Below are 23,402 nucleotides of genomic sequence, written 5' to 3' on the forward strand. Positions count from 1 at the left end.
TGCCCACTCCCCCAATCCTGTTCCTTCGCCTCCTCCCGCCCTTGACAATCAGTTGGCACCAGGTCTGCTTCTTCATGTCTACCCCACCTCCCTCACATCAGTGAATCCTGCGGTGTGCCTTCTCACCTGAGACACGGCTTCATCCTGGTCTAGGTGTGTCCACGTGTGTGAGTGCCCCCTCTGCCCTCAGATTTTTCCTCCAGGTGGCCCCACAGAGCCCCGTGGGGCTCTTAGCAAAGGCCTGCTCTAAGCAGGGCCACTTAGCAAAGCCTTCTTTAGGGGCATTCTCACCCCATCCTGGCACGGCTCCAGCTCCCCTGTTCCCACTGACTGTCCACTCACCTAGTCCAGAGGCACCAGGTAGGACAATGAGTGGACTTGTCATTGGTGCCTTCCTGACTCCGTGGAGCATACAGTATAGAGGGGAGATGGGCCACTGTAGATTCACCACAAACAAGGTGGGCTTGTCTAGCACAGAGGCAAGGGCCAGAGCAAGCCTTCCTACCTCCTGGGCCTCAGAGTACCCACTTGGTCTAGTCTGATGTAACAGATGACAGGGTCCTTCCAGCTCTGATGTCTCCATTTCTTGTAGGCTGGTCCTTTTTTGGCACAGAGATGCTACAGAGTTCTCAGGAATGGTTTACCTTGGGTGCCTGGGCGGCTCAGTGAGTTAACTGTCTGCCTTCAGCTCAGGTCATGATCCTGGGGTCCCAGGATCAAGTCCCACATCAGGCTCCTTGCTCTTGCTTGGCAGGGAGTCTGCTTCTCCCTCTGCCTACTTGTGATCTCTCTCTCTCTCTCTCTCACACACACACACAAACACATAAATAAATAAATAAATAAATAAATAAATAAATAAATAAATAAAATCTTTTAAAAAAAAGGAAAGAAAAGAAAGAAATGATTTACCTTCTCTGTGTTTCGGTTTCTCCTCCATGCAAAATGTGGGCTTGGAGATGCTCGATGGTGTGAATCCAGGCAGGGGACATGCTAGTCCAGGCCAGCTCAGCTCCTCCTGACATACCCATGGCCACACTAGTGGTCCTGAGGTTAGAGTGGCTTGAATCTTCCCACTTGGACCTGGGCCCGAGTCCCGAGTTCCTGCTCTACCACACAGATTCTGCCTAGGTCCCAACACTCGTGGCCCAGTGGGAGGCTGAGGGCTCTTCCTGCTCTGAGGGTCTTTGGATTGGGGGAGCCATGAATCTACAGTATAGCCCCAGGAGAGCCTGGAGAGCAGCGAGGCCCTGGTGGGGAGGGGTCCGAGGTTGGGGGCGGCCTAGGTAGGGGCTCTTGGACTCAAGCTCAGTTCAGGAATGAGACTTGCTGGGAGTTTAGAACTGGTTACATGCAGACAGGGAGACTGCAGCTTCCTGAACCTTGGGCACTCACCTATGCCAGGCTCTGTGCTCCACACTTCAGCAGAGGATCTCAGGAAGGTTAGGAGCTTCTTGTGGCTATTTTCCAAGGAGAAGCACAGCAATATACAGCTCATCCCAATCGCTCTTTTTACAGTGTGGCATTGACACTCTTCCAGTTGAGCGATGGGATCTCTATCCCCTCGCCTTGAACCTGAGTAGGGCTTTGTGACGGCCTGAGCCAATAGAGAGTGGCAAAAGTGATGTGTGACTTCCAAGGTTAGCTCATAAAAAGCTCTCCAGCGCTCTCTCGTGTGCTCACGCTCTCTCGTGTGCTCACACTCTCTCTCTCTTAATCCACTCCCCTTGGAACCCAGCCACTATGTTCGGAGGAAGCCCAGGCCTCATGGAGAGGTTAGTGAAGGTGTTCCAGCCAACAACTGCAGCTCTGGTCCCTGCTAACCACCAGAAATGTGAGAGAGTGAACCTACAGATGATTCAGGCCCCAGCCTTGGCGCTGTCCCAGCTGATGCCAAGTAGAGCAGAAATGAGCTGTCCCAAACTGCAAAATAAATATTGTTGTTTTAAGCCACTAAGTTTTGGGGTAGTTTGTTACGCGGCAATGGATAACTGGAATGCTTGTCCAAGGTCACACAGCTTGGAAGTGGCAGAGCTGAGACTGATTGGAACCCAGGGTCATCCAATTTCAGAGTCTGTTGTGCTGCACTAATGGGCAATGTTCAGCTCAGGCACACAGTGTATGCGGCGTAAAGCTCTACTCAAGAAGGAATGAAGCATCAAATGATTATAAGAATTATATATCAGATTGTAAGAAATGATGCCAGTTACCCAGTGGAAAAAAGTGTATTTCCTCCCATTCAAGCCGCTAAATTGACCAACATGATGAAAACTGAAGACTAAATCTTGGAAGGCTTCAAAGAGGAGGTGATTTTTTAAAAAAAAAATGAAAGGGTGTTTTTTTTTTTCATGGAAGAAAAAAACCATTGGCCAAGGGAGAATTAGAGGAATTAGTAGGGGAACCTGCTTTCAATAGTATAGTCAGGGAGGCCTCACTGAGAAGGTGACATTTAAAATGAGTTATTAAAAATAAATAAATAGGGATGCCTGGGTGGCTCAGTCGTTAAGCATCTGCCTTCGGCTCAGGTCATGATCCCAGGGTCCTGGGATCGAGCCCCACAACGGGCTCCCTGCTCGGCAGGAAGCCTGCTTCTCCCTCTCCCGCTCCCCCTTCTTGTGTTCCCTCTCTCCCTGTCTCTCTCTGTCAGATAAATAAATAAATAAAATCTTTAAAAATAAATAAATAAATAAATAAATAAATAAACTGAGTTATTTTTTTAACAGTCCTAAAAAAATAAAATAAATAAACTGAGTTATTCAGAGATGCCTGGTTACCTCGGTTAGTAGAGCATGCAACACTTAATCTCAGGGCTCTGAGTTCAAGCTCCACGTTGGGTGTGGAGCCTGCTTAAAATAAAAATTAAATATATGTATACATATTTTTAATATGTATACATATAAATGGAGTTATGCAAAGAGCCAGAGTAAGAGAATTCCAGGCAGATGAAACAGCAAGGGCAAAGGCTCTGAGGAGAAACAGACTTGATAGATATCTAAGTAAGAAGGTCAGTGTGACTGGGACTAGATGAGTGATGGAAAGTAAAGGACAAGTTAAAGCTAGAGTGGAGCCAAGGCATGCCTTGGGCAGGGGCTTTATTCTGTTTTTTTAAGATTTTATTTATTTATTTGAGAGAGAGAGAGCAAGATTGAGAGAACGAGTGGGGGGAGGGGCAGAGGGAGAAGCAGGGAGCCTGATGCGGGGTGGGGGGGCCAGATCCCAGGACCCCGGGATCATGACCTGAGCCAAAGGCAGACGCTTAATCGACTGAGCCACCCAGACACCCGGGGCTTTATTCTTGATGCAGTGACAAGCCACTGAAGCCTCTAAGCAGGGGCATGATATAATCTAATTTGTGGGTGGTTTTTTGGTTTTTTTTTTAATTTGTGTTTTAAACAGATCACTCTAGTTGGTCTGGAGTCATGAAGAGTCATCAGCATTCAGACCATATTTAAATCCGTGGGACCAGGTGAGGTCACACTGGGAGAGCACCTATAGAGAAAAGAAAAACTGGCGCACAAGCGGGAAGTTAAGAATTTCTGATTCTAGAAAAAGCCAGCCACAAAAGACTGAGAGAGAGCAGCCAGGGAGGTAGGGGAGAACACACAGCAATGTGTTGTCGGGAGGTCAGGAGAACAGATACAGGAGGAGGGAGACCTCCCACTGCATGGCACCACTTGGAGGCTGCTGGGGACCTTGACAAGAGCCAGGATGGTGGGGACAGAAGCCAAAGGGAGTGGACTGATGAGTGAACAGGGCATGGAGGTGGAGTGTAGGAAGAAGAGAAATGGAGCATTTGGGGAGGGGAGTGTCGTGTGGAGAGAGAGGGGGAGAGAAGGGGGACAGACAGATCGAGGGATGGGGGCTTGGCTTTTGAAAGGAGCAGGGCCCTTACCTCCATTGTCCTGGAGGAACGATGAAAGACTTGGATGAGGTGCAGGGGCTTCTGTCAGGAGGAGGAGGGGGCGGCCAACGATGGCCTCTGCTTTTTCAGTGGAGAATAAAGTCACCCGGTGAGAGTGAGGAGACCAAGGAGCACCAAGACCTCAGATCTCAGAGAACAGAAACTAGATTTCCCAGGACGTGTGAAGAGGCGAAGCCAGGCCGCCCAGTGAGCATGGGCTATTTTCTAGAAAGGACTCTAGCCAAGTGTATTTCCCATAGCCGAAACTGTGCGGCGCATATGATTTTATGTCCTGCCTTTTCCCACTCACCAGAGCGGCAAAAGCATTTCCCTGTGCATTTATAAACTCTTTGCAAACCTCACTTTTAAAACTTAGAAATAACCCACAGAGTGGATGTTCCAAGGGTCACTTAACCTTTCCCCCTTTTATTGGACATTCAGATTGTTTCCTGGCAATAATACTGGAGTTCTGAGAGAGGTGGCGTGTGGTCTGGAGAAGAAAGGAGAAGGCAAGCTTCGAGGCAGAGCTGGGATGTCTGACACCCTGGCGCCTAGAATCCCATCATGGGAGCTTTTAGGGGCCTATTATTGGCAATTGGTGCTCCTGACAGGTCACATTCTGGGTTTTCCTGGACATGAGGACAAAGAATGGGACAGCAAGGCATATCTCACTGGCTTCTCAAAGTACCCAGTGGTTCGGGTATTGAGCCTGGGGAAAATGGGGGGGAAGGGCCGAGAGGGCTCAGAGGGCCAAACGTGTGATCCCTGAACCATTTACAGTTGAAACACATAGTGCAACAGCCGTGTTTAAGGTGGCAACGGGGCCCTTCACTTTGCCTGTTTTCCCCATAATACAAGTCTTTTCTGCATCCCACCCTTTCTGAAGGGGGCATTGCTCCAAGAGACCTGGCCTTGGGCAGCCTATCTAGGGCTCAGGTCCTCACCACAAAGCCCAGCAGAAGAGCACTCTCTCAGTTGTGTGAGAACAAGGCGGGCCTCCTGAGACAAGGGGCTCACCCACCCAGCAGAGGCCGGGAGACCACCGCTGGACATATCCTCCAGGGGATACTGCCCTGGGTCGAGACTGTTCTGGGATTAGCTGAAGCCCCTTCCAGCTGGAGGTTCTGTGGTTTGACAACGCAGCATTCACAGAATCCTACTATGAGCCAGGGACAGAAAAGTAACCCCCGTGGGCAAAGTGCCTCCTGTGTGCCAAACACCGGGCTTCCCGTGCATGATCTCACCTACTGTCACAGCCTGCCAGTGAGGCAAGTATCATCACCCCGGGGGAGAAAGGGGAAACAAGCCAGGACTGGGCCGGACTGCTTCTCTCTGCTTTCCAGCCCTGGGCTTCCACCGCAGCATGGGGTGACCGATGGAGACTCCCATAGCATTGCCCTTTCTTGTAGCATTTGTACCTGATAAAGCAAGGTTCCTCATGGTGGGCTCCAGGCACCAGGTGGCACTGGCAGCTGTGATGAGAGTTCGAGAACCATCTCTTTGGACTGGTGGGGGCAGAGCTGGAGGTCAGAGGCTGACAAGGTCTTGTTTGTGTGTGTTTATGGGATTTGAGTTTCTGATGGACAATAATCACTGCCAGGCTTCCCAACTGGAACGGGAGTGGGCGCAAGGCCAGGGCTGGCCACCCTCTGGGCAGGTATAAGAGCCAGGGAGGAGTGCCTGGAGCCTGGCGGGGACAGAGGGGCCAGACGCTGCCAGGGGGACCAGGGTGCAGAGCTAACGCTGCTTCGGACAGACTGCCGGGTGCAAGATTGGTTCTGGAAGTGGCCCCGTCTCTGGAGAATCTGGGAGATGAGCTAAGGAAACCCTCAGGCTGGACAGGCTGAGGGGAGGTTGCCAGAAGCCAAGGCTCAGCAGCGTAAGTACATTCTTCCACAGTTCCTGCCTTTTTCTTCCCCGCTGAGCTGCTTCTTCCCCCCACTAAGTGACTAAGTGACTAAGTGTCAGGAATTTGAGCCCTGGATTTCTCAGTGGCAGTGTGTGGGGGTGGATAGCAGCAAGCACTGTCATTTACCCACTGCTCACCAAACCCCAGGTGCTCTGGGTTATCTCATCGAATTGATAACAGAAGGATGGAGACTGGGCTTGGCATCCTAGTTCTTCAGGCATTATCTTTTTTTTAAGATTTATTTACTTATTTATTTGGAAGAGCGAGAGAGTGCACGCATGCACGAGTGGGGAGAGGGGCGGAGGGAGAGCATCTTCAAGCAGACTCCCCGCTGAGCAGGGCTCCATCCATGACATCACGACCTGAGCCGAAACCAAGAGCTGGACACCTAACCGACTGAGCCACCCAGGTGCCCCAGGCATTATCTTCTTTTACTCTTACAACAGCCCTATGAGGTGGATATTAGTATTTTACTGAAGAGGAGACTGAAGCACAGAGATGTTAAGTAACTTGCCCAAGGTCACATAGCAAGGAAGTGGCAAAACCAGGATTTGAACTCCCTGACTCCGGAGCCTGTACTCGTCACCACCGTGTTATACTAGTGGGGCTGTGGTAAGTCTCTTCCACTTTCTGAGGGGTCATTTCCTTATCTGCAATTTAAGGTTATAAAACTTGATGATCAGAAATATATTACCCTGAGATTTACTAAAGATACCTTGAGATGGGTCAGCTTTAAGCACCGGGAAGCCTTGTTGGAAACATTATCGAGAATTATGGGGGTGCCAGGGTGGCTCAGGCTGTTAAGCATCTGACTTTGGCTCCAGTCATGGTCTTGGGGTCCTGGAATCGAGCCCCACATCAGGTTCCCCGCTTAGAGGGAAGTGTGCTTGTCCCTCTCCCTCTCCCTCTGCCCCTCCTCCTGCTTGTGCTCACTCTCTCTCTCTCTCTCTCAAATAAATAAATAAAATCTTAAAAAAAAAAGAAAAAAGAACTATACGGGAGTGCCTGGCTGCCTCAGTCAGAGGATCACGCGACACTTGAGCTCAGGGTCGTGAGTTAGAGCCCCATGATGGGTGTAGAAATTCGTTTAAAAAAAAAAAAGAACTATGTGTATGCCTTTTGATCTCAGCATTCAACTTTTGAAATTTATCATAAAGGATATAATCAGATTTATGAGCAGGGAATTTCACTACAGTTTTGCTTATAATCACAGAAAATTAGAAGCAAACAAAATGTCCAACAGTTGAGGAATAAATAATACATCTTATGATGAAATAATATGTAACCATTAAAAATCATGTGTTCAAAGGGTGCTGAATGTCACTGGAAAATTCTCATTTTTTTAAAAGATTTTATTTATTTATTTGAGAGAGAGAGAGAGAGCACGAGAGGGAAGAGGGTCAGAGGGAGAAGCAGATTCCCCGCTGAGCAGGTAGTCCGATGTGGGACTCGATCCCGGGACTCCAGGATCATGACCTGAGCCAAAGGCAGTCGCTTAACCAACAGAGCCACCCAAGCGCCCGGAAAATTCTCATTTTTAAGTGGAAAAGGCACTTTATAAAATTATACATGGTATGATCTATTTATAAAAATATGCATATATATATTAAATAAATGAAAAAGACTGGAAAAAATACACTTAAGGGTTGAAAGCTTATCTCTGAGAGATGAAATCATGAATATTTTTGTATCTTTCTTTATTCTTTTCTAGATTCCTCAAACTTTCTATAATATACATGCCTTACTTTTTAAATTAGAAAAATGAAGATTTTTTTAAAAAATGAAGATTTTGTTCATTTGTTGTTCTTTTGGTTCAGGCTTGGCTCCTTGCGAGCTTCTGTTATAATACAGAGGGAACTGAGTTGCCTGCAGTCAGTATTGTGAGGGCCTCTAAGATGATCTCGTCCAACATGTTTCATGTGGGAAAACAAGCCCAAGGGTGCAAGGGACTTACCCAAGGTCAGAGAGAGAACCAGAGACTCCAGGCCCCCAGCCTGGAGCTCAGGCATCTGCCCAAAGGGCCAGAATCCCTAGGCCAATCTTCTAGAAGGGTAGGGAGATGGAAGGGAATCAACTAGAATTACTGGGTGAATTTAATGCGTGTTAGTTGCTAACTCCAAGTGAGGCTTTGAATGCGGAGGGTAGCTGACCTCACAGACCTACCCAGTGATGATTAGTCCTGGGAGTGACGGGGGAGAGAGAGAGAGAGAGCAAAGGGCAGCTAGGTGGCCCGGAGCTAGCAGGGTGTGCCCCAGGCCTCTCCCTCTCATTTCTAGGCCTTGCCCGCCCGCCCGCAGTACTCCCTCCCCCTGTGAGGGCTGAGGACTCTTACTACCAGCTTCAGGCCCCGGACAGAATGAAAGGTCGCTGGCGTTACACTCGGCTGGTAAGGGGCCCAGCTTGGGCTGGGGAGTCAGGTCAGCAAAGGTGGGGGAGGCCAGATCTCTGGCAGGGTGGGGTCTGGGCTAGGACTGGAGGCAGGCCGGAGCTTTGTTCCCTTCCAAGTCCCTCTCCGGCCTGCCTAGAGTTCAGAGTTCAGGAACCCCAGGGCCCCAACCCCATGGTCCTGAGACCCTAACAAGCATAGACTGCTGTCTCCAGCCAGATGGAGCTCTGTCCAGAAGCCCCATGCAGCTAGGACCCCTTCCTTAGGCCTGAACCTGGGTAACAGAAAAGCAGTGTCCTGGTCGTTTCTCATCCTGGAGGAACCTCTCCTTATGAAAAGTCCTCAAGTCATTGTGCGCAGGTGCATGTGTACACACGCACGCACGCACACACACGCACATACCCTCAAACATACACTCTGGACCAGAGTGGAAGCTCAACTGAACGAATGCATAAACCAAGACACATCCACACTGACACACACACATATTTGTACAATCCCAACTCACACTCACAAACATGTTGACAGGTAAACAGACGAAGTTACTCAACACCTTCTCACACTGATTTGCCAACACAAGTCTATTTTAAGCTGATACACACCTTCGCATGGATGAACACACATCTTACACAAACCTGCACGTGCTTTCTCAGCTGCTACACACACTGTCTCCCTGGCTGACAGGGAAGCCTCTGGCCCTCATTTCTTTTCTTTGTAAAATAAGGATAGTAAGGAGAACATTCTTAGGATTCTTGGGAAAATACAGAGAGATCATGCACAGCGAGCACTCGGCCAGGCCTGGTCAAGGGTGTGCTGACCAACATCGGCCACTATCGGTATTGTTATTGTTATGCTTATTGATAGTAGTATTATTGTTTTGGGTGCAGACACACAGGGTCACAGCTCGCAAGGCTGGGCCAGGCCGGGCTGCCTCCTGCCTTCTCTCCTGCCCCTGAGCTTAGAACTTGATCCTTGGCACCCACTCTGGATCTAGAGCAGGCAGGCAGACAAACCACAGAGTCCATGGCCACATCTGATGGGCGTGTGTACCTCTGATCTTCGGCTGGCAGGGGCCAGGGTGGGAGCCGGTCACAGGCAGGGGGTGGGTGGTGGTGGCAGGGGCCTAAGCAAGGGTGATGAGGCAGCCGAGGCTCTTGGGCTCTGGAGACATGGAAGCCGATGTCTCCTTGTCCCTCTTGGTGTCTTCACAGCCCAGCCAGGTGGAGGACGCTCTGTCTGCGGAGGAGGGTGAGGAGGAGGAAGGGGAGACAGCCCCAGCCCCAGCCCCCATCTCAGCTCCTGCTCCGGAAGATCCCGTGGAGCCCCAACTGGCAGAAGCCAGCCAGGTTCTAGGAGCCTCGGAGATTAAGCAGGTTCGGGCACAGGGCCAGGAACCTCAGGGTCCCACCCTCCTGCCCTACCCCAGCCAGGTCCAGGGACACCTGGGGTCACTCCGGCTGTGTCCCAAAGCTGGGGGGGCGGGTGGAAGGATGAGGTAGGAAGGATTGGGGGAGGGATTCAGCATCTCATGTATTCTCCAGCCTCTAGGGACCAAGGTGACCAAGGGGAGAGAGTCCTGAGGGAGACCTGACCTTGGTTCAAATCCTGGCTCTGCCACTTACTCCCCGTGTGGGCTTTAGGCAAGTGGCTTCACCTCCCTGAGCCTCATTTTCTTCAACCATAAAATGGGAATAATAATCCCTCTCTAAGGGGCCCTTGGAAACAGTAAACTCCGGTGGCACCCATAAAGCACCATGCTTGTGTGAGCGGGGCCTGTCCAACTTCAGTCCTTCTGTGACCCTGAGGATAGGGTGGAAGGAGCGGGGGAGGACGAGGGTCCTTGCTCACCTCCAGCCCTGTCCTTAGCTCAGCCTCCACCTCCCGCCACGAGTCACCGGACATCCCTGGAGCCTGGCCTTCTGCACGTCGAGAGATGGCTTCAGCCTGCGCAGCCTGTACAGGCAGATGGAAGGCCACAGTGGGCCGGTGCTGCTCGTGCTGAGGGACCAGGATGGCCAGGTGAGCTGGGCCCAGGGCCCCAGCCTGAAGCCCTGGGGGTGCCCAACCACACACCAGCGGGCCCTGCCCCAGGGCAGCCTCAGGGGCGGGAGGCAGAGGTGATCGCCCGTCACTTGTAAGGGACAATGATGATGACATAGAGACCTCCCCCGTTCAGAGCCATTCCTTCCTTCATCCCCTAATTCATCCATTCAACACATGTACATTAAGCACCGTCTATGTGCGAGCTTAGATGTGGACAAGAGCAAGGTCCAGGCAGAAGTGGTTCCAGCCCTCTTGGAGCTACAGGCCTAATGGGGAGGTGGGCCAGAGGTGAAGCAAATAAATAACTGGGGGGACATCTTAAGTGGAGGAGCTGCACCTTCATGATCCGTTGATGCTTTGAAAACATCCCCCGGTTGGTTGGGGGCTAAGAGTGAAAGCTGGCTTTGAGGAGGTAGCCACAGACCTTGGGAAGGCGCTGTCTCAGATCCCTGTGGTCTCGCCAATGGGGAGGGGTGTGTTCTGCCAGGCCCTCTAGACAGGGGCCAGGGGAGGGGGGGAAATGCTGGTTTCAAGTGCTCTTCCATGGGAGGAACATGTTAGAGCTGGGAGAGATCTCAAGGGTCCCTGAGGACCCTCACGTGGGCAGGAGCTCCTTCCACCCTCAAGATGCCAATCAAAGGGGCGCCTGGGTGGCTCAGTTGGTTAAGCGACTGCCTTCGGCTCAGGTCATGATCCTGGAGTCCAGGGATCGAGTCCCACATCGGGCTCCCTGCTCAGCAGGGAGTCTGCTTCTCCCTCTGACCCTCTTCCCTCTCATGCTCTCTCTCTCTCATTCTCTCTCTCAAATAAATAAATAAAATCTTTAAAAAAATAAAAAAAAAAGATGCCAATCAAGGGCTTTCCACCTCAAGGCCACGGAGCTCATTTCCTCAGGATGGAGCCCCTTCCTTGGCAGAATGCTGCTGACTATGAGGAAGTGACTGCTTATATTAAGCCAAAACCTACTCCCCATGGCTGCCTCCCAGTGGTCCTGCCTCTGCCCCTCAGCTCTCGGTATAAGAGGGAAAACCTGCAGTCCACCAACTATCCCACAGGAGAAAATGGCTAAGTGAACTATGGTTCTGCGACCTAGTGAAATATTACCAAGAGCTGGGGAAAATGATGTAGAGCCATAACCACTAAAAGTATTGTTTTTATTATTTTTATTTATTTATTTAAGACTTTATTTTTATTTTTTTAAGTAATCTCTACATGCAACGTGGGGCTTGGACTCACAACCCTGAGATCAAGAGTTGCATGCTCCCCCGACTGAGCTGGCAGGCACCCCAAGTTTTTGTTCTTAAAGCAGGATATGAAAGGCACTCTTGGGCCAATGGAGAAAATGTATTATGAACTAGATACTAGATAACATTATGGAATTGCTCTTAATTTTCTTAGGTGAGATGATAGTATTGTGGTCATACATGAGAAAATCCCCGTTCTTAGGAGCTGAACCATTTAGGGGTAAAAGGGTTATAATATCTGCAACCTACTTTCAAACAGAACACCAAAAAATATAAGGAGAGAGAAAGTGAACATGGCGAACACATTCACGATTTTGAATACACATGGAGGGTATCTGTACCCTGATTTTACTTTTCTGTGTGTTTGAACTTTTATAAAGAAAAGTGAAGGGGGGAGGCAGCTTACAAAACACAGGTACGGGGCACCTGGCTGGTTCAGCTGGAAGAGCATGCAACTCTTGATCTCAGGGTCGTGAGTTTGAGCCCCACCTTGGGTGTAGAGATTACTTAAATAAATAAAACTTAAAAAACAAAAACAACAATACAGATGTACTATAGGATCTGGTTTTCTGCATAAGAACATATACACTGGCATTAAACAGATGCTGGAAGGAAAGGCACCAAAACGTTAAGAATAGTTACCTTGGGGAGCAGAAGGGGGACTTGGAATATGGCTTTAGTTTCTCTTTCTGCTTGTCTATAACTTCTAATACTTTTCTACAAGGATTACTTTTACAAAATAGGTACGTTTAAGAAAAAGTAGGAAGACGCCAGCAAGAGTTCTTCCTTGGGGAGTGTTAAGGGAAAGGATACATGTTGATGGGCCCATGCGGCCCTCCCCACCCCCCAGCTCTGTCCCAGGCTCCCCGCCCAGCTGGGTGAGCCTATATCACCAAGCCTGGAGAGTGGGGTTGTCTCCTCTCCCCGCGAGCTGCCGCAGCAAGCTCCTCTGCTTTTCAGATGTTTGGAGCCTTCTCTTCCTCAGCCATTCGACTCAGCAAAGGCTTCTATGGTACTGGAGAGACATTCCTCTTCTCCTTCTCCCCACAGCTAAAGGTGATGTTCCCAGCCTTCTAGGGAGGGGGGAGGAGGGCTGTGACAAAGATCCTGAGGCCCCAGTGGCCCCTAGCTCTATCCCCATGCCAGGGTGCCTGGTATTCCTCCACCTTTCCACAAAGGGAGTGGGACAGGCCAGTGGTGGGCAGCGCATCCCCCTTGGCCCTGTTCATCTTCATTTCTTACAGTGCTCAGGAGGTCCCTGGCCACCACAGACTGGCTCATAAAGGAAGAGCGGTGTTGCTCACCCGATGCAGGCTGCAAAGACAAGATGGGTCCGAGTGCAAGTAGATCTGTGGGTGCACAGGTGGGAGAGGAAGACAGACACATCCAGTGACTTCAGTCTTCTTAGGAAGTGTAGGCTGAGGTCATCGGCTAAGAGTGAGGTTGGCGGAGAGAGCGTACAGACTGAGCAGAGGGAAGGTGTCAAATCGTCCTTACGGGAGTGGAGAGGGAGGCCTACTGGAGAGAACCAGAGAAACAGAAGGACAGCTAGGCAGCGTGAACTGCAAGTGGGGAACGTCAGCTTAAAGGCAGTCTAGTCCCCTGGTGTTTTTCCGCCAGCTACATTCGGCTCCTTGGGTTCCGGCGTGCAGAGTGTAGCTGGGAGGGCTCCTCCAAGATGGGGCTTCCGCCAAGGTGGTGTGACCGAGCGAGAGAGGGAAGCGGAAGCCGAAGGGAGTGGGAATGTAAAATGGACCCCCGAACCTAGTCTGGACCAGTGGGGAAGGGCAGCCAGGCAGGCTGAAGGACCATGAGACGAAGACGAAAACAACAGTTGAGAGGTGGCCTTGTGGTCAGAGACTCGGAGCAAGGACACCCGTCGAGCCACGTGTTGGAATAGAAGATCCCAGAGAGAGGGCCATTGGAAACAGAGCGGGAAGGACAGGTTCCTGGGTGTGAACAGAGGGGACAGTGGCTGAGGTGGGGGTAAGAAGTCTCCGGTACTGGAAAAGGACGGGCGCTGAGGGCAGGCACGGGATGGGTCTGTGCGGACGGTGAAGTTCACCGAGGACACCAGCAGGAATGAGGGAGGAGGGAAGGAAGGGTGGGACAGAGCTCAAGCCTCTAATTCGTGGTGACTGGTGACTAGGAGATGGGTGAGTGACAGAGACAAGACTGGTGGAGTCAGAGGGTACTTGCTGCTGGAGAGCAGGGCTTTTGAAGGAGGGAGGGGGATGGTTCGTCGCCAACATCTCCCATGTAAAACTTTTCCATCTCTGAGCTATTTATTGAATAAAACGACTGAGCGCTGTAGGCTTGGCACGAAGCGCACTACTTTTACTACTCATATAAATAGTAGCAGCTAACTGGGTACTAATGTACCACCTGCCAGGCACTATTCTGAGACGTTCACAAATTAGCGCATTTAATCATGACAACATTCCTCTGAGGGACATACTATTATTGGCCCCGCTTAACAGTTGAGGAAACGGAGGCACAGAGAGATCGAGTGACTTGCTAGTCAGTGGCGAGGATGAGATGCAGCAACAGGCCCTGGGGCTTGAACTCAGCCATGGCGGTAGGCTACCCCTCTAAATGACGGAGATGCTCTCAGGCTTGCAGAAGAGAGGCAATCACAATATAGAGCGATAAGGGCTGTGGAAGAAACCACAAGGAAGAGCACCTCTATCAAATGGGAGTGGGGAGATCAAAGGAGACTTCCTAGAGGAGGAGCTTCTTGAGTTGGATCTTGATGGACAAACAAGATCACCAGGTGATGAAGGGCATGGGGAGCAGTCTTCTTGGAGCATGTGCAAAAGCACAGTAATTGGAAAGGAGACAGTGCCCATTTAGGAACCCAAGAGATGAATGGGTAGGGGGTCAGTGTGTCTGCACTGCCAGAGCATGCCCTCACGATATACTTGTTCAATGGATGAAGAACTAGTCCCAGGTGTTTTTGTTTGCTATGAGAGACCTCCCCCCCAATGCATGGACCATGAACCTACAGATATACTCAGCCACACAATTATTTGGTCCCATGACAAGGAGGTCACAAGGAGCTATGGACTCCCTGCTAAAAGCAAAACACAAGGTATCTATTGCATTGTCTCCATCAGCCAGCCTGGTAATCTTTTCAGGAAACAGGGAAGGGGTCCGTTGTTCTAGTAAACCCGTGCTGGATTCTAATTACCACTTGCTTTCCTGTATTCACATGCTAGAATTCTAAAGTTCTCGGATTTTCCTCCTACTACACTGACTACTCCTTGGCAGAATCCTTTGCTCGTTCCTCCTCACTTCCCCAACCTTTTGACATCAGAGGGTCCCAGAGCAAAATTTTTGGTTCTTGTCTCTTCTCTACCCTCATTTTTTTCAAGGTCTCGTGCTGATGGCCTCTACCCCTGAACCTGAAACTGACATATATCCAACTACTACCAAGAGTTGCTGCTTGGATCTCAAGCCCGGCATTTCAAGCCTCACAGGTCCCAAACCGAGCTCCTGACTTTGCCCCCAAATCTGCTCCTCCTGCCCATCTTCTCCAATGAAGTTAATAGCACCTACATCTTTCCTACTGCTGAGACCAAAAATTTTGGGGTCTTTGATTCCTTTCTGTCACACCCTACACCTGAGTTGTCAATGAATCCTGATGGCTCTGCCTTCTCTATCTATATCCAGAACCCACGACTTCTCACCATGTCCTTTGCTGTCACCCGGTTCAAGCCAGCATCATTATTTGTCCTTGTTCCTGCTATACCCTCCTAAAGGGTCTTCCTGCTTCCAACTCAGTCATCCCAATAGCTAGAGTGTGCCTTTTTTTCCCCCTAAAGATTATTTTATTTATTTGTTTATTTATTTGAGAGAGAGAGAGAGAGAATGAGCAGTTGTGAGGAGGGGCAGAGGAAGAGGGAGAAGCAGACTCCCTGCTGAGCAGGGAACCCAATTCAGGACTTGATCCCAGGACTACAGGACCATGACCTGAGCTGAAGGCAGACGCTTAGCAGACTGAGCCACCCAGGGGCCCCTAGAGTGTGCCTTTTAAAAGGTAAATCATAGCATGTCATTCCTTGGCTCCAAGCTGCCAATGGCTTTCTTTCTTGGAGAAAAGCCAGTCTTTATAATAACCTACAAGGCCTGTGCGCCTGGGTGGCTCAGGCCTTAACCCCACTTGGTTAACTATCTGCCTTTGGCTTGGGTGATGATCTCGGGGTCCTGGGATCGAGCCCTGCATCAGGCTCCCTGCTCAGTGGTGAGCCTGCTTCTCCCTCTTTCCACCACCAGCCACCCCGCCCCACCGGTTGTGCTCTCTCTTGCTATCTCTCTGTCTCAGATAAATAAATGAAATCTTAAAAATATATATAACAACCTACAAGGCCCTACATCTTCTGGCCTCTCTCTTATGTTGTTTCTTGTTATTCTTCCTTTCCCTCACTCTGCTCTAGCCACAGTGAGCTCTGAGCTGGCCATTAAACATGCAGGCCTGTTCCTACCTCAGGGCCTTTGCATATGCTGTTCTGCCTAGACTGCCTTCTACTGGATCACCACATGGCTCAGGTCTCACCTCCTTTAGGATTCTGCTCAAATGTCACCATCACAGAGAGGCCCTCTGTGACCAACTAATTTAAATTTATAACATTCCATTCTTTGAAAACTCTTCTTGTCCTTCTCTACTTTTTTATCCTTAGCATTTGTCACCACCTAACAGTCTATTTATTTTACTTAGTAACCTGCCTCCACCTACTAGAATGGGAGTCCCATGAAGGCAGGAATTTTTGTCTATTACATTCACCATCCCACCCAGTACATAAAACAGTGACTGGTACTAAAGGCTAAAAATAATTAAGTAAATGAATGAATAAAATTTTTAAAAATTTGAAAAATTGTTGAATGAAATTAATTCTTTTTAGAGGGGCTGTCTTCTCAGCCCCCGTTATGGAATCTTGGTTTTTTTGTTTTGTTTTTTTTTTGTTTTTGTTTTTAATTGGGTAATCTTTGCCTGTCTTTGGTCTTTTGACACCTCTTGTGTTCTTTATGAATTCTCAGTGGCTCCTTGATGGTGATTCCAAATAGCACCATGAACAGGGTCTTCGTTTCTTCCATAGCAATATTTATCTTACTCCTTCAAGTCTGAAGGTCACATTCTTCGATGAAAGTAGAGCAGGAATTGAATGGTTCTGTCTTTTCATGGTCACTTGTTAATATTATCTTATCTCTTCTGAGCCCGGGGTTTATTTTATTAGTCTGTTTTCTTGCTAAAAACCCTTTGGCTGCTCATAGCATTTTTTTAAAACAACTAATTACAGGCAGTAATATGCAATACATTCGTGGCCTTCTAGAAATATTTTTATTAGCCCAATTGACTCTTGAATAATTTATTCATTCAACAGACATCTATACCATGCCTTGGGAATATTGCTGGGAATCAAGACCGCCCTCACAGACCTTACATGGTAGTGGAATAAGCAACGGCACATTGGCACATGAACAGGGTCATCTCAAAGAGTGCTAAATGCTGAGGAAAAGGAAACAGAGCCTGGGAGGAAGGGCTACTTTAGACAGGGTGCCCCAGGAAACTTTTCTGGGATGACATTTGGGCTGAAAGATGAGAAGTGGGCCATTTCAGGATCTGGGGGAAGAGCATCCTCAGTAGAGGGATCAGCAAGTGCGAAGGTCCTCAAGCAGGAATAGCTTTGGGTGTCCCAGGGACAGCAAGGCCAGGGTAGCTGAAGTGAAGTCAGTAAGGGGGCGAAGAGGTCAGAGAGGAAAGCAGCGGTCAGCGCAGGCTGGGCTTCTGGCTGGAGCGAGCAGCTGGATTGTATTCCCATTGCAGCGGGATTGCAGCGGGGAGCCCTCGGAGGGCTTTAGGCGGAGGAATGGTAATATTGATCACAAGGCAGAGCTGAGATGGGCTGTGGGCAGGTGACTGGAAGCAGGGACAGGTAAGCTGTGAGCAGCGAGGAGTGACTATGGCGGGGATTGGGTGGGCACAAGTGGAGATAGACGTGACAGAAATGGGGGTAGTCTGGCTGTGTCTTTGGGGTGGGGCCAAGACCTGCTAACGAACGGAGTATGAGGCAGTGTGGGGAAGTGGGTAGGCTCCAGGGAGAGAGGAGGAAACAGCTCATGGCAGAATCAGGGCCCAGCTCCTGACCAGGAACTTCCCCCTCCTCTCTCCAGCTTTGCAAGCAGGATGCTATAGAGTTCTCGTCTGTTTCTAGAACGGGGGGGGGGAGGGGGGGGGTTGGGTTGTGGGAACTGAGACTGGAAGGCAAGAGATGAAATCCGGGGAGAATGGAAAGAAATCTCAGGGGGCAGGGTACTTCCCGACGCTTAGGTGGGGCTTGGGCCTGGATGTTCCGTTCCCTCCACGACACTGCCACCCAGTGGTGTGGAGTCAAACTGCAAGGGCAGGACTCCCCGCAGTAACCCAGCTTTTCTCCCGTTATCCCAGGTCTTTAAGTGGACAGGAAGCAACTCTTTCTTTGTGAAAGGAGACTTGGATTCACTGATGATGGGCAGCAGCAGGTGCGTGTCTCAGTCCTCCCAGGGTCTGGGGTCTTGGGGTAGTCTGTGTTCTGGTCCCTCCCCCATCCGGAAACGCTGGGCTAGGGCTGTCCCAGATAAGATGAAGCTGGTGGTGAACTTCCAGGCCTTTCCCTTCAACATGGCCCAGGTGTTGCCTAGTCCCCCAGCCAAACCCCTCAAGCCTCCTCTAAACACCGAGGGGGTAGAATGGCATGGACTACCCTCCAAAGTGTTTACAGTTGATGACAGCTTAGTCTGAATGCATGTGATTTGGGGAACAGCATTCTGCATCGTTGGATGAGGCTAGGGTCAAGGGATGGGAGGCTAGATCAGGGAACATAACTCACTGGAGGAAGGCAGGCATTTGCCGAGGAAACGTGTGTGTGTGTGTGTGTGTGTGTGTGTTTTGGAGGGATGAGTGGGTTAGGAATAAAAAGCCTTACTCCTGGTGAGACCTCCAAATTCAGGCAGAATAAATCTTATCTTGAGGGCAAAGATGAAAGCGGTGTTTGACGAGTACCAGGCAAGTTCTTTGCCCTCCCAGCTCCCTGAAGAGCCCCTACTGAGAGTTTGGCACAGAACATACAAGCCATTGCTGATTTGCAGTAACCCACTTCCCAGCCCCAGCCTGGTTTGCTGTCCAATGAGGGGATCAGAATGGATGCTTTCTGAAGTGTTTTGGGCTGAGTCCATGCCTTAAGATTCACTCCTTTGATTAAGCATTGCCATCTTTAAAATGTTCCATATGTTCTAAAACTGGACTGTGGACAGTGGTGCACCACTGTATATATTTATTAAAATCATTTAACTATAAAAAAAAATGCTCCAAATCCTATGGGGAACAACATGTGGAGTTCCCAACAATTCTGGATATAAATCAGTTTAAGGAGATAAAACAGGCAAAACTGAGCTGTGGTCATGGTGAGGCCAAAGGCTGATGGTGTAGACCTGGAAGGCCAATATCCAGGAGTGAGTCATGCCGAGATCTTCCTCTTCTCTTTAGTGGCCAGTTTGGGCTGTGGTTGGATGGAGACTTGTACCATGGGGGAAGCCACCCTTGTGCAACCTTCAATAATGAGGTGCTGGCCCGGCAAGAGCAGTTCTGCATCAAGGAGCTGGAGGCCTGGGTCCTGAGCTGATGCAGCTTTCTGAAACAACAAATGCTTGGACCTGCTCATGAACACCATCTAGACCCTCCTTAGAGAGGGCTGCCCATTTTCTCCAAAACCTGGATGACTATGGCTGTGACCAAACCTCCCTGTGGCCTGGGGGCCCGAGACAGTCCTGGAAGCAAGCAGTGTTCTCCAGGACAGGTGACTCTGGAGTGAAAGGTACTCACACCTCATCTGAGCAGCACAAAGACCCTCATGACATTTCTTTATTTTTTAAAGTAGGCTCCATGCCGAGCATGGGGTTCAAACCCATGACCCTGAGATCAAGAGTCCCATGCTCCACCAACTGAGCCAGCCAGGTGCCCCCCTGAAATTTCTTTTTAGAAATTATACAACTAAAACATGTTGACTGTAGAAAAAAACAGAACACTTTAAAAAAAATTAAAATTGCCTAAAATTGAACCAGTCCCCCAAAACACTAACTTTTTCATTTTCATATACATCCTTCTAGACAATTTTCCATGGAGATATATATATTCTATTCTGGATGTTTTAGAAATCATTTTATTTTATTTTTTTTTAAAGATTTTATTTATTTATTTGACAGAGAGAGACAGCTAGAGCAGGAACACAAGCAGGGGGAGTGGGAGAGGGAGAAGCAGGCTCCCCGCTGAGCAGGGAGCCCTATGTGGGACTCGATCCCAGGACCCTGGGATCATGACCTGAGCCGAAGGCAGACGCTTAACGACTGAGCCACCCAGGCGCCCTAGAAATCATTTTAACTTCATACTGTCGAACCACAGACACCTGGGCTCAACTGGTGAAACTACTCCAGTAGCATCTTTCTTTTTCTAGAACATTGAGGGCTTCCTGTCGGCCACCAGCATACGGGGTGCTTGCAAATCTCTAATTTCACAAGGAAGATATGAAAGCAGCAAATGAGCAATATACCTATTTGGATAAAGCAGTTGAATCTCTGTAGATGGGAACCTAGGGCAGGTTAAAAAGGAGGAAAGATATGTTTCCTAACACAAGAGCTCAGGAAATAAGAGACATCCATATCCCATCCCATGACAATGCCTGCCTCCTGTCAGAAAACCAAATAACGTAAGTCCTGTTAAATATCATCCCCCCTCTTGCAAACCAAACATAGCGTTGACATAGTCAGACGCATCTGGGTAGATTCCTAGACACATTTCATTTGCAGAACAGAGTGCAGACTGGGCACACACGTGTGAGAGGACGTCATTAAGGAAAACACCTTTGGTTTCAAGATGGAGATACATTCATGAAGCTTTATTGCAGCTATTTTCCTCACCCAAACGAAGTAACAAATCATTTTTCTTACATTCTCAAGGTGACAACAGTTCAGTAACTCTAGAGGTTAAGTTGTTAAAATCTCAGTTTTTATACAAATAGTGAAGGTGTTTGTTAAGAAAAATTTAACCTTTAAATGGCACATGGTTCTGATAATTAAAACAGTTGCAAAGAGCATAAAGTGCAGCTGAATTATATGTAAAGGGTGCAAACAAAGTTGATTCAAGTTATTTCTCAGATAGCACAATGATACAATGTTGAAACCATAAAATTCCAGAGTAAACCACAATGACTTAAAGACAGGAGTTGCAGAAATAAAACAATCTTAGCAGAAAAACATTACATTCTTGACCTTGAGTCTGGATACACTAACTCTGAGCCCTACAGTTCTCCCCACTGAATGTTTCAGAGGTACCTCGGCCAACACAGATATGACTCAGTCCCATGGCTGACTTCACTTGTGCTTCTAGGAGCCCACATATGGACACATCCTCACCCACACAGCATTATGGTGGAAGTGGGAAGGGTTTTAATTATTCTCCTATGAATTAGGGTCAACTCTTGATCATCTGCTGGGGGATGGAGGAGGGTGGTGGTGGTTATACAGAATGGCAGACATCTCTAATACTTTTCAGCCTAGTGTCAACAGAACAGAACTTGATTACACAGTAAAAGGTAGCAGCATTCCTAAGACTGTGGATAATCTGCTGCCTATAGTCTGAGTTCCTTCCTTCCTCCCGCTTGCTCTTGCCCGGAGCCAGGCCTGGCCCCCCAATCCCGGCCTGCCTTGGAGGCTTTTGTAAGGGAGTGTCAAAGCATAAGATGTTAAGGGTTCATGACTCCCATTCCCCAGTGCCCTGCATCTACAGGACCCTCTGGCTACCGCCAGCTTTGGCTCTAACTCCGGACTTTATTCTTGGTGAAGTTCTGTAGAACGGGCAATTGTGTGTATATGGAGGTGGGGGTGGGGGCCCTCTGCACGGAACTGCTCAACCACAGTGGTGCCTACTCCACTGCAGGAGGTAAAGGTCAAGAGTGGGAAATACTGGGCCACAGAGGGGAACGTGGAATTCTTGGGATAATCACTCATCTCATCCCAGCCAGCTCAGTCTTTGCTCTGAAACCCATAAAATGCCCACTGAACCAGCAAAAACAAAGTCCCAGCTCTGAGTAGCCCCAAGAATGGCTCCTGTGACCCTGATCAGCTTACTAGGGAAATTCAGACAGAAGGTCGGAGGGGACCCTTCTCCAGGCTGAGCAATGATAGTGAAAAAGACCTTGGGACACGGACAGTGAGTATTCAGGAGAAAGAAACTGCCCAGGTCTGGGGCTGCAACTGACCCAGGGAACAGCCTCCTCAGAGGCAGTTTTATGTCCCACGCCAGAGAAGGCCAGAGCCCTCGGACCTTTTCAAAAAATTAATCATGCCTCTTACTCAGGAGGTGGAGCTTACTCCCGGCCCTCATTTCCTACTGTTTAGTCCAACCTGGCTAAGAGGGCGAGGGAAGGTCTTTCGCTAACATTCAGATCACTTAAGAAGAATTGTCCTCAAATTCAAGGTGATGGGTACCCTCCCTCAAGGGGCTAGGCTTTTATGTTTCGTTCTCAACCATGGCTGTTTACGACAGTCCCAACTTCAAATTCCTCTGTGCACCTTCTCTCATTTCTAAACATTTTTTTTTTAAAAGAACAATCATTTGTCATAAGAGTTCAGAGTACCTAATTTTTTTTTTTGTTATTCTAAGAAAATAAGACTATTAGAGAAAGACTTTAGTTACAGTTAAAATAGACAAGGTAACAATTTCCATAGCATGTATAGTAAGATTTGCCTAATACCTTTTTGTTTCTTTGGATAAAAATTACTTAGCTTCAGCATGTGTGTACATTCAAAATATAAAAAGCACTAGTTATCACTAAATTTGTAGAACTCCACGACCAAATTCCCTACATTAGTTAATATTGCTGGGGGACAGGGAAGAAGGCTTTATGTAAACAACTGGTTGCAAACATTTACACTGAGTCATCCGGAAAAAGCCACTGTCTAGATTTGGACACTTTCTGGAAGTGATCTGGGCTCTGGGCTGAATTCGCGTTATTCCACTCCATTTTTCGAGGTGTTATAAGAGGGGCTACAACGTCACCATCCTGTCAAGGAAAGAAAAACCAGGAACAAAGAAAAGCCAGTTTTCATAACTTTGAGTGAAATCCTCATGTGCACCTATCCTTGTCTTGCAGATAGATTGCTTCTAGACATACTTACTCTTGGGAAACCCTAAATTACATATATGCCCTATGCTTGGGCCAAATTAGAAACACCACAGCCCTGAGCAGGTAAGAGCCTTTGTAGGAAAAGCTATCAGACCTATTCTTTTCAAAGACGGCCAGGAGCAGGGCACCGCAGAGTTCTGACTCCTCTTCCTTCATACACTTTTCACGAAACACAAACTCTGCCTTTCTTTTTTTGAAAATACCAATAATTGCTTTTATTTTTTTATATTATTCTATTTTTTTTAGGGAGAGAGGGGTGGGGAGGGGCAGAGGGAGAGACAGAATCTTAAGCAGGCCCCACACCGAGCGCAGAGCCCAACATGGGGCTCGATCTCATGACTCTGAGATCATGATCTGAGCCAAAATCAAGAGTCACATATTTAACTGACTGAGCCACCCAGGCGCCCCTCTGTCTGTTTTTCCAGGAAAAAGAGGGACTTCACTAGATCCCTGCTCCTCTCTTGCCTAGTCCCCCCCTACAATAAATGATATTCCTATTTGGAAGACCCTTCTGGCTCAAAGTCAACATTATTTGCCTTTAAACTCATCTCCATTTCTATCAAGCGTCCTTATTTCTACCCATTCTAGTTTCAACTCTAGTGAATTTTGTAAATACAAACTTGAATGTCACTCTCCTGCTTAAAACACTTTAATGGCTTCCATTGCTCTTAGCCTACAGGACTATGCAAAATCCCCTGGACCCCTC

The 23,402-nt window shown here is 48.7% G+C and overlaps 2 protein-coding genes across 3 annotated transcripts in view; one reads left to right on the top strand and one right to left on the bottom strand.

The window, feature by feature from the left end:
- Nucleotides 1-8,126: 8,126 nt before the first annotated feature.
- On the top strand, nucleotides 8,127-19,557 carry TLDC2 (TBC/LysM-associated domain containing 2). Of its 2 annotated transcripts, XM_027623102.1 has the most exons (6): nucleotides 8,127-8,193; nucleotides 9,405-9,566; nucleotides 10,060-10,212; nucleotides 12,441-12,536; nucleotides 17,926-17,999; nucleotides 19,003-19,557. In XM_027623102.1, the coding sequence occupies exons 1-6, from the start codon at nucleotides 8,164-8,166 to the stop codon at nucleotides 19,136-19,138; spliced, it is 651 nt and encodes a 216-aa protein (XP_027478903.1). In that variant the 5' UTR covers nucleotides 8,127-8,163; the 3' UTR covers nucleotides 19,139-19,557. The 2 variants fall into 2 exon arrangements, with proteins under 2 accessions (XP_027478903.1, XP_027478904.1); XM_027623103.1 differs by lacking the exon at nucleotides 12,441-12,536.
- An 836-nt stretch (nucleotides 19,558-20,393) lies between these two features.
- The window catches only part of SAMHD1 (SAM and HD domain containing deoxynucleoside triphosphate triphosphohydrolase 1), a 57,191-nt gene continuing 54,182 nt past the window's right edge, over nucleotides 20,394-23,402 (bottom strand). Inside the window, exon 16 of the mRNA XM_027621825.2 lies at nucleotides 20,394-22,573. Within this exon, the coding sequence (XP_027477626.2) occupies nucleotides 22,439-22,573 (135 nt within the window). The 3' untranslated portion in view covers nucleotides 20,394-22,438. The remainder of the gene's footprint in view (nucleotides 22,574-23,402) is intronic.

Source organism: Zalophus californianus, chromosome 8, assembly GCF_009762305.2.
Source record: "Zalophus californianus isolate mZalCal1 chromosome 8, mZalCal1.pri.v2, whole genome shotgun sequence".
Taxonomy (NCBI): domain Eukaryota; kingdom Metazoa; phylum Chordata; class Mammalia; order Carnivora; family Otariidae; genus Zalophus; species Zalophus californianus.

Coding starts and splice junctions, on each gene's coding strand:
- TLDC2 (XM_027623102.1), top strand. CDS start 8,164: ATGAAAGGTCGCTGGCGTTACACTCGGCTG. Junction 8,194..9,404: donor GCTGGCGTTACACTCGGCTG/GTAAGGGGCCCA, acceptor GTGTCTTCACAG/CCCAGCCAGGTGGAGGACGC. Junction 10,213..12,440: donor TGAGGGACCAGGATGGCCAG/GTGAGCTGGGCC, acceptor TCTGCTTTTCAG/ATGTTTGGAGCCTTCTCTTC.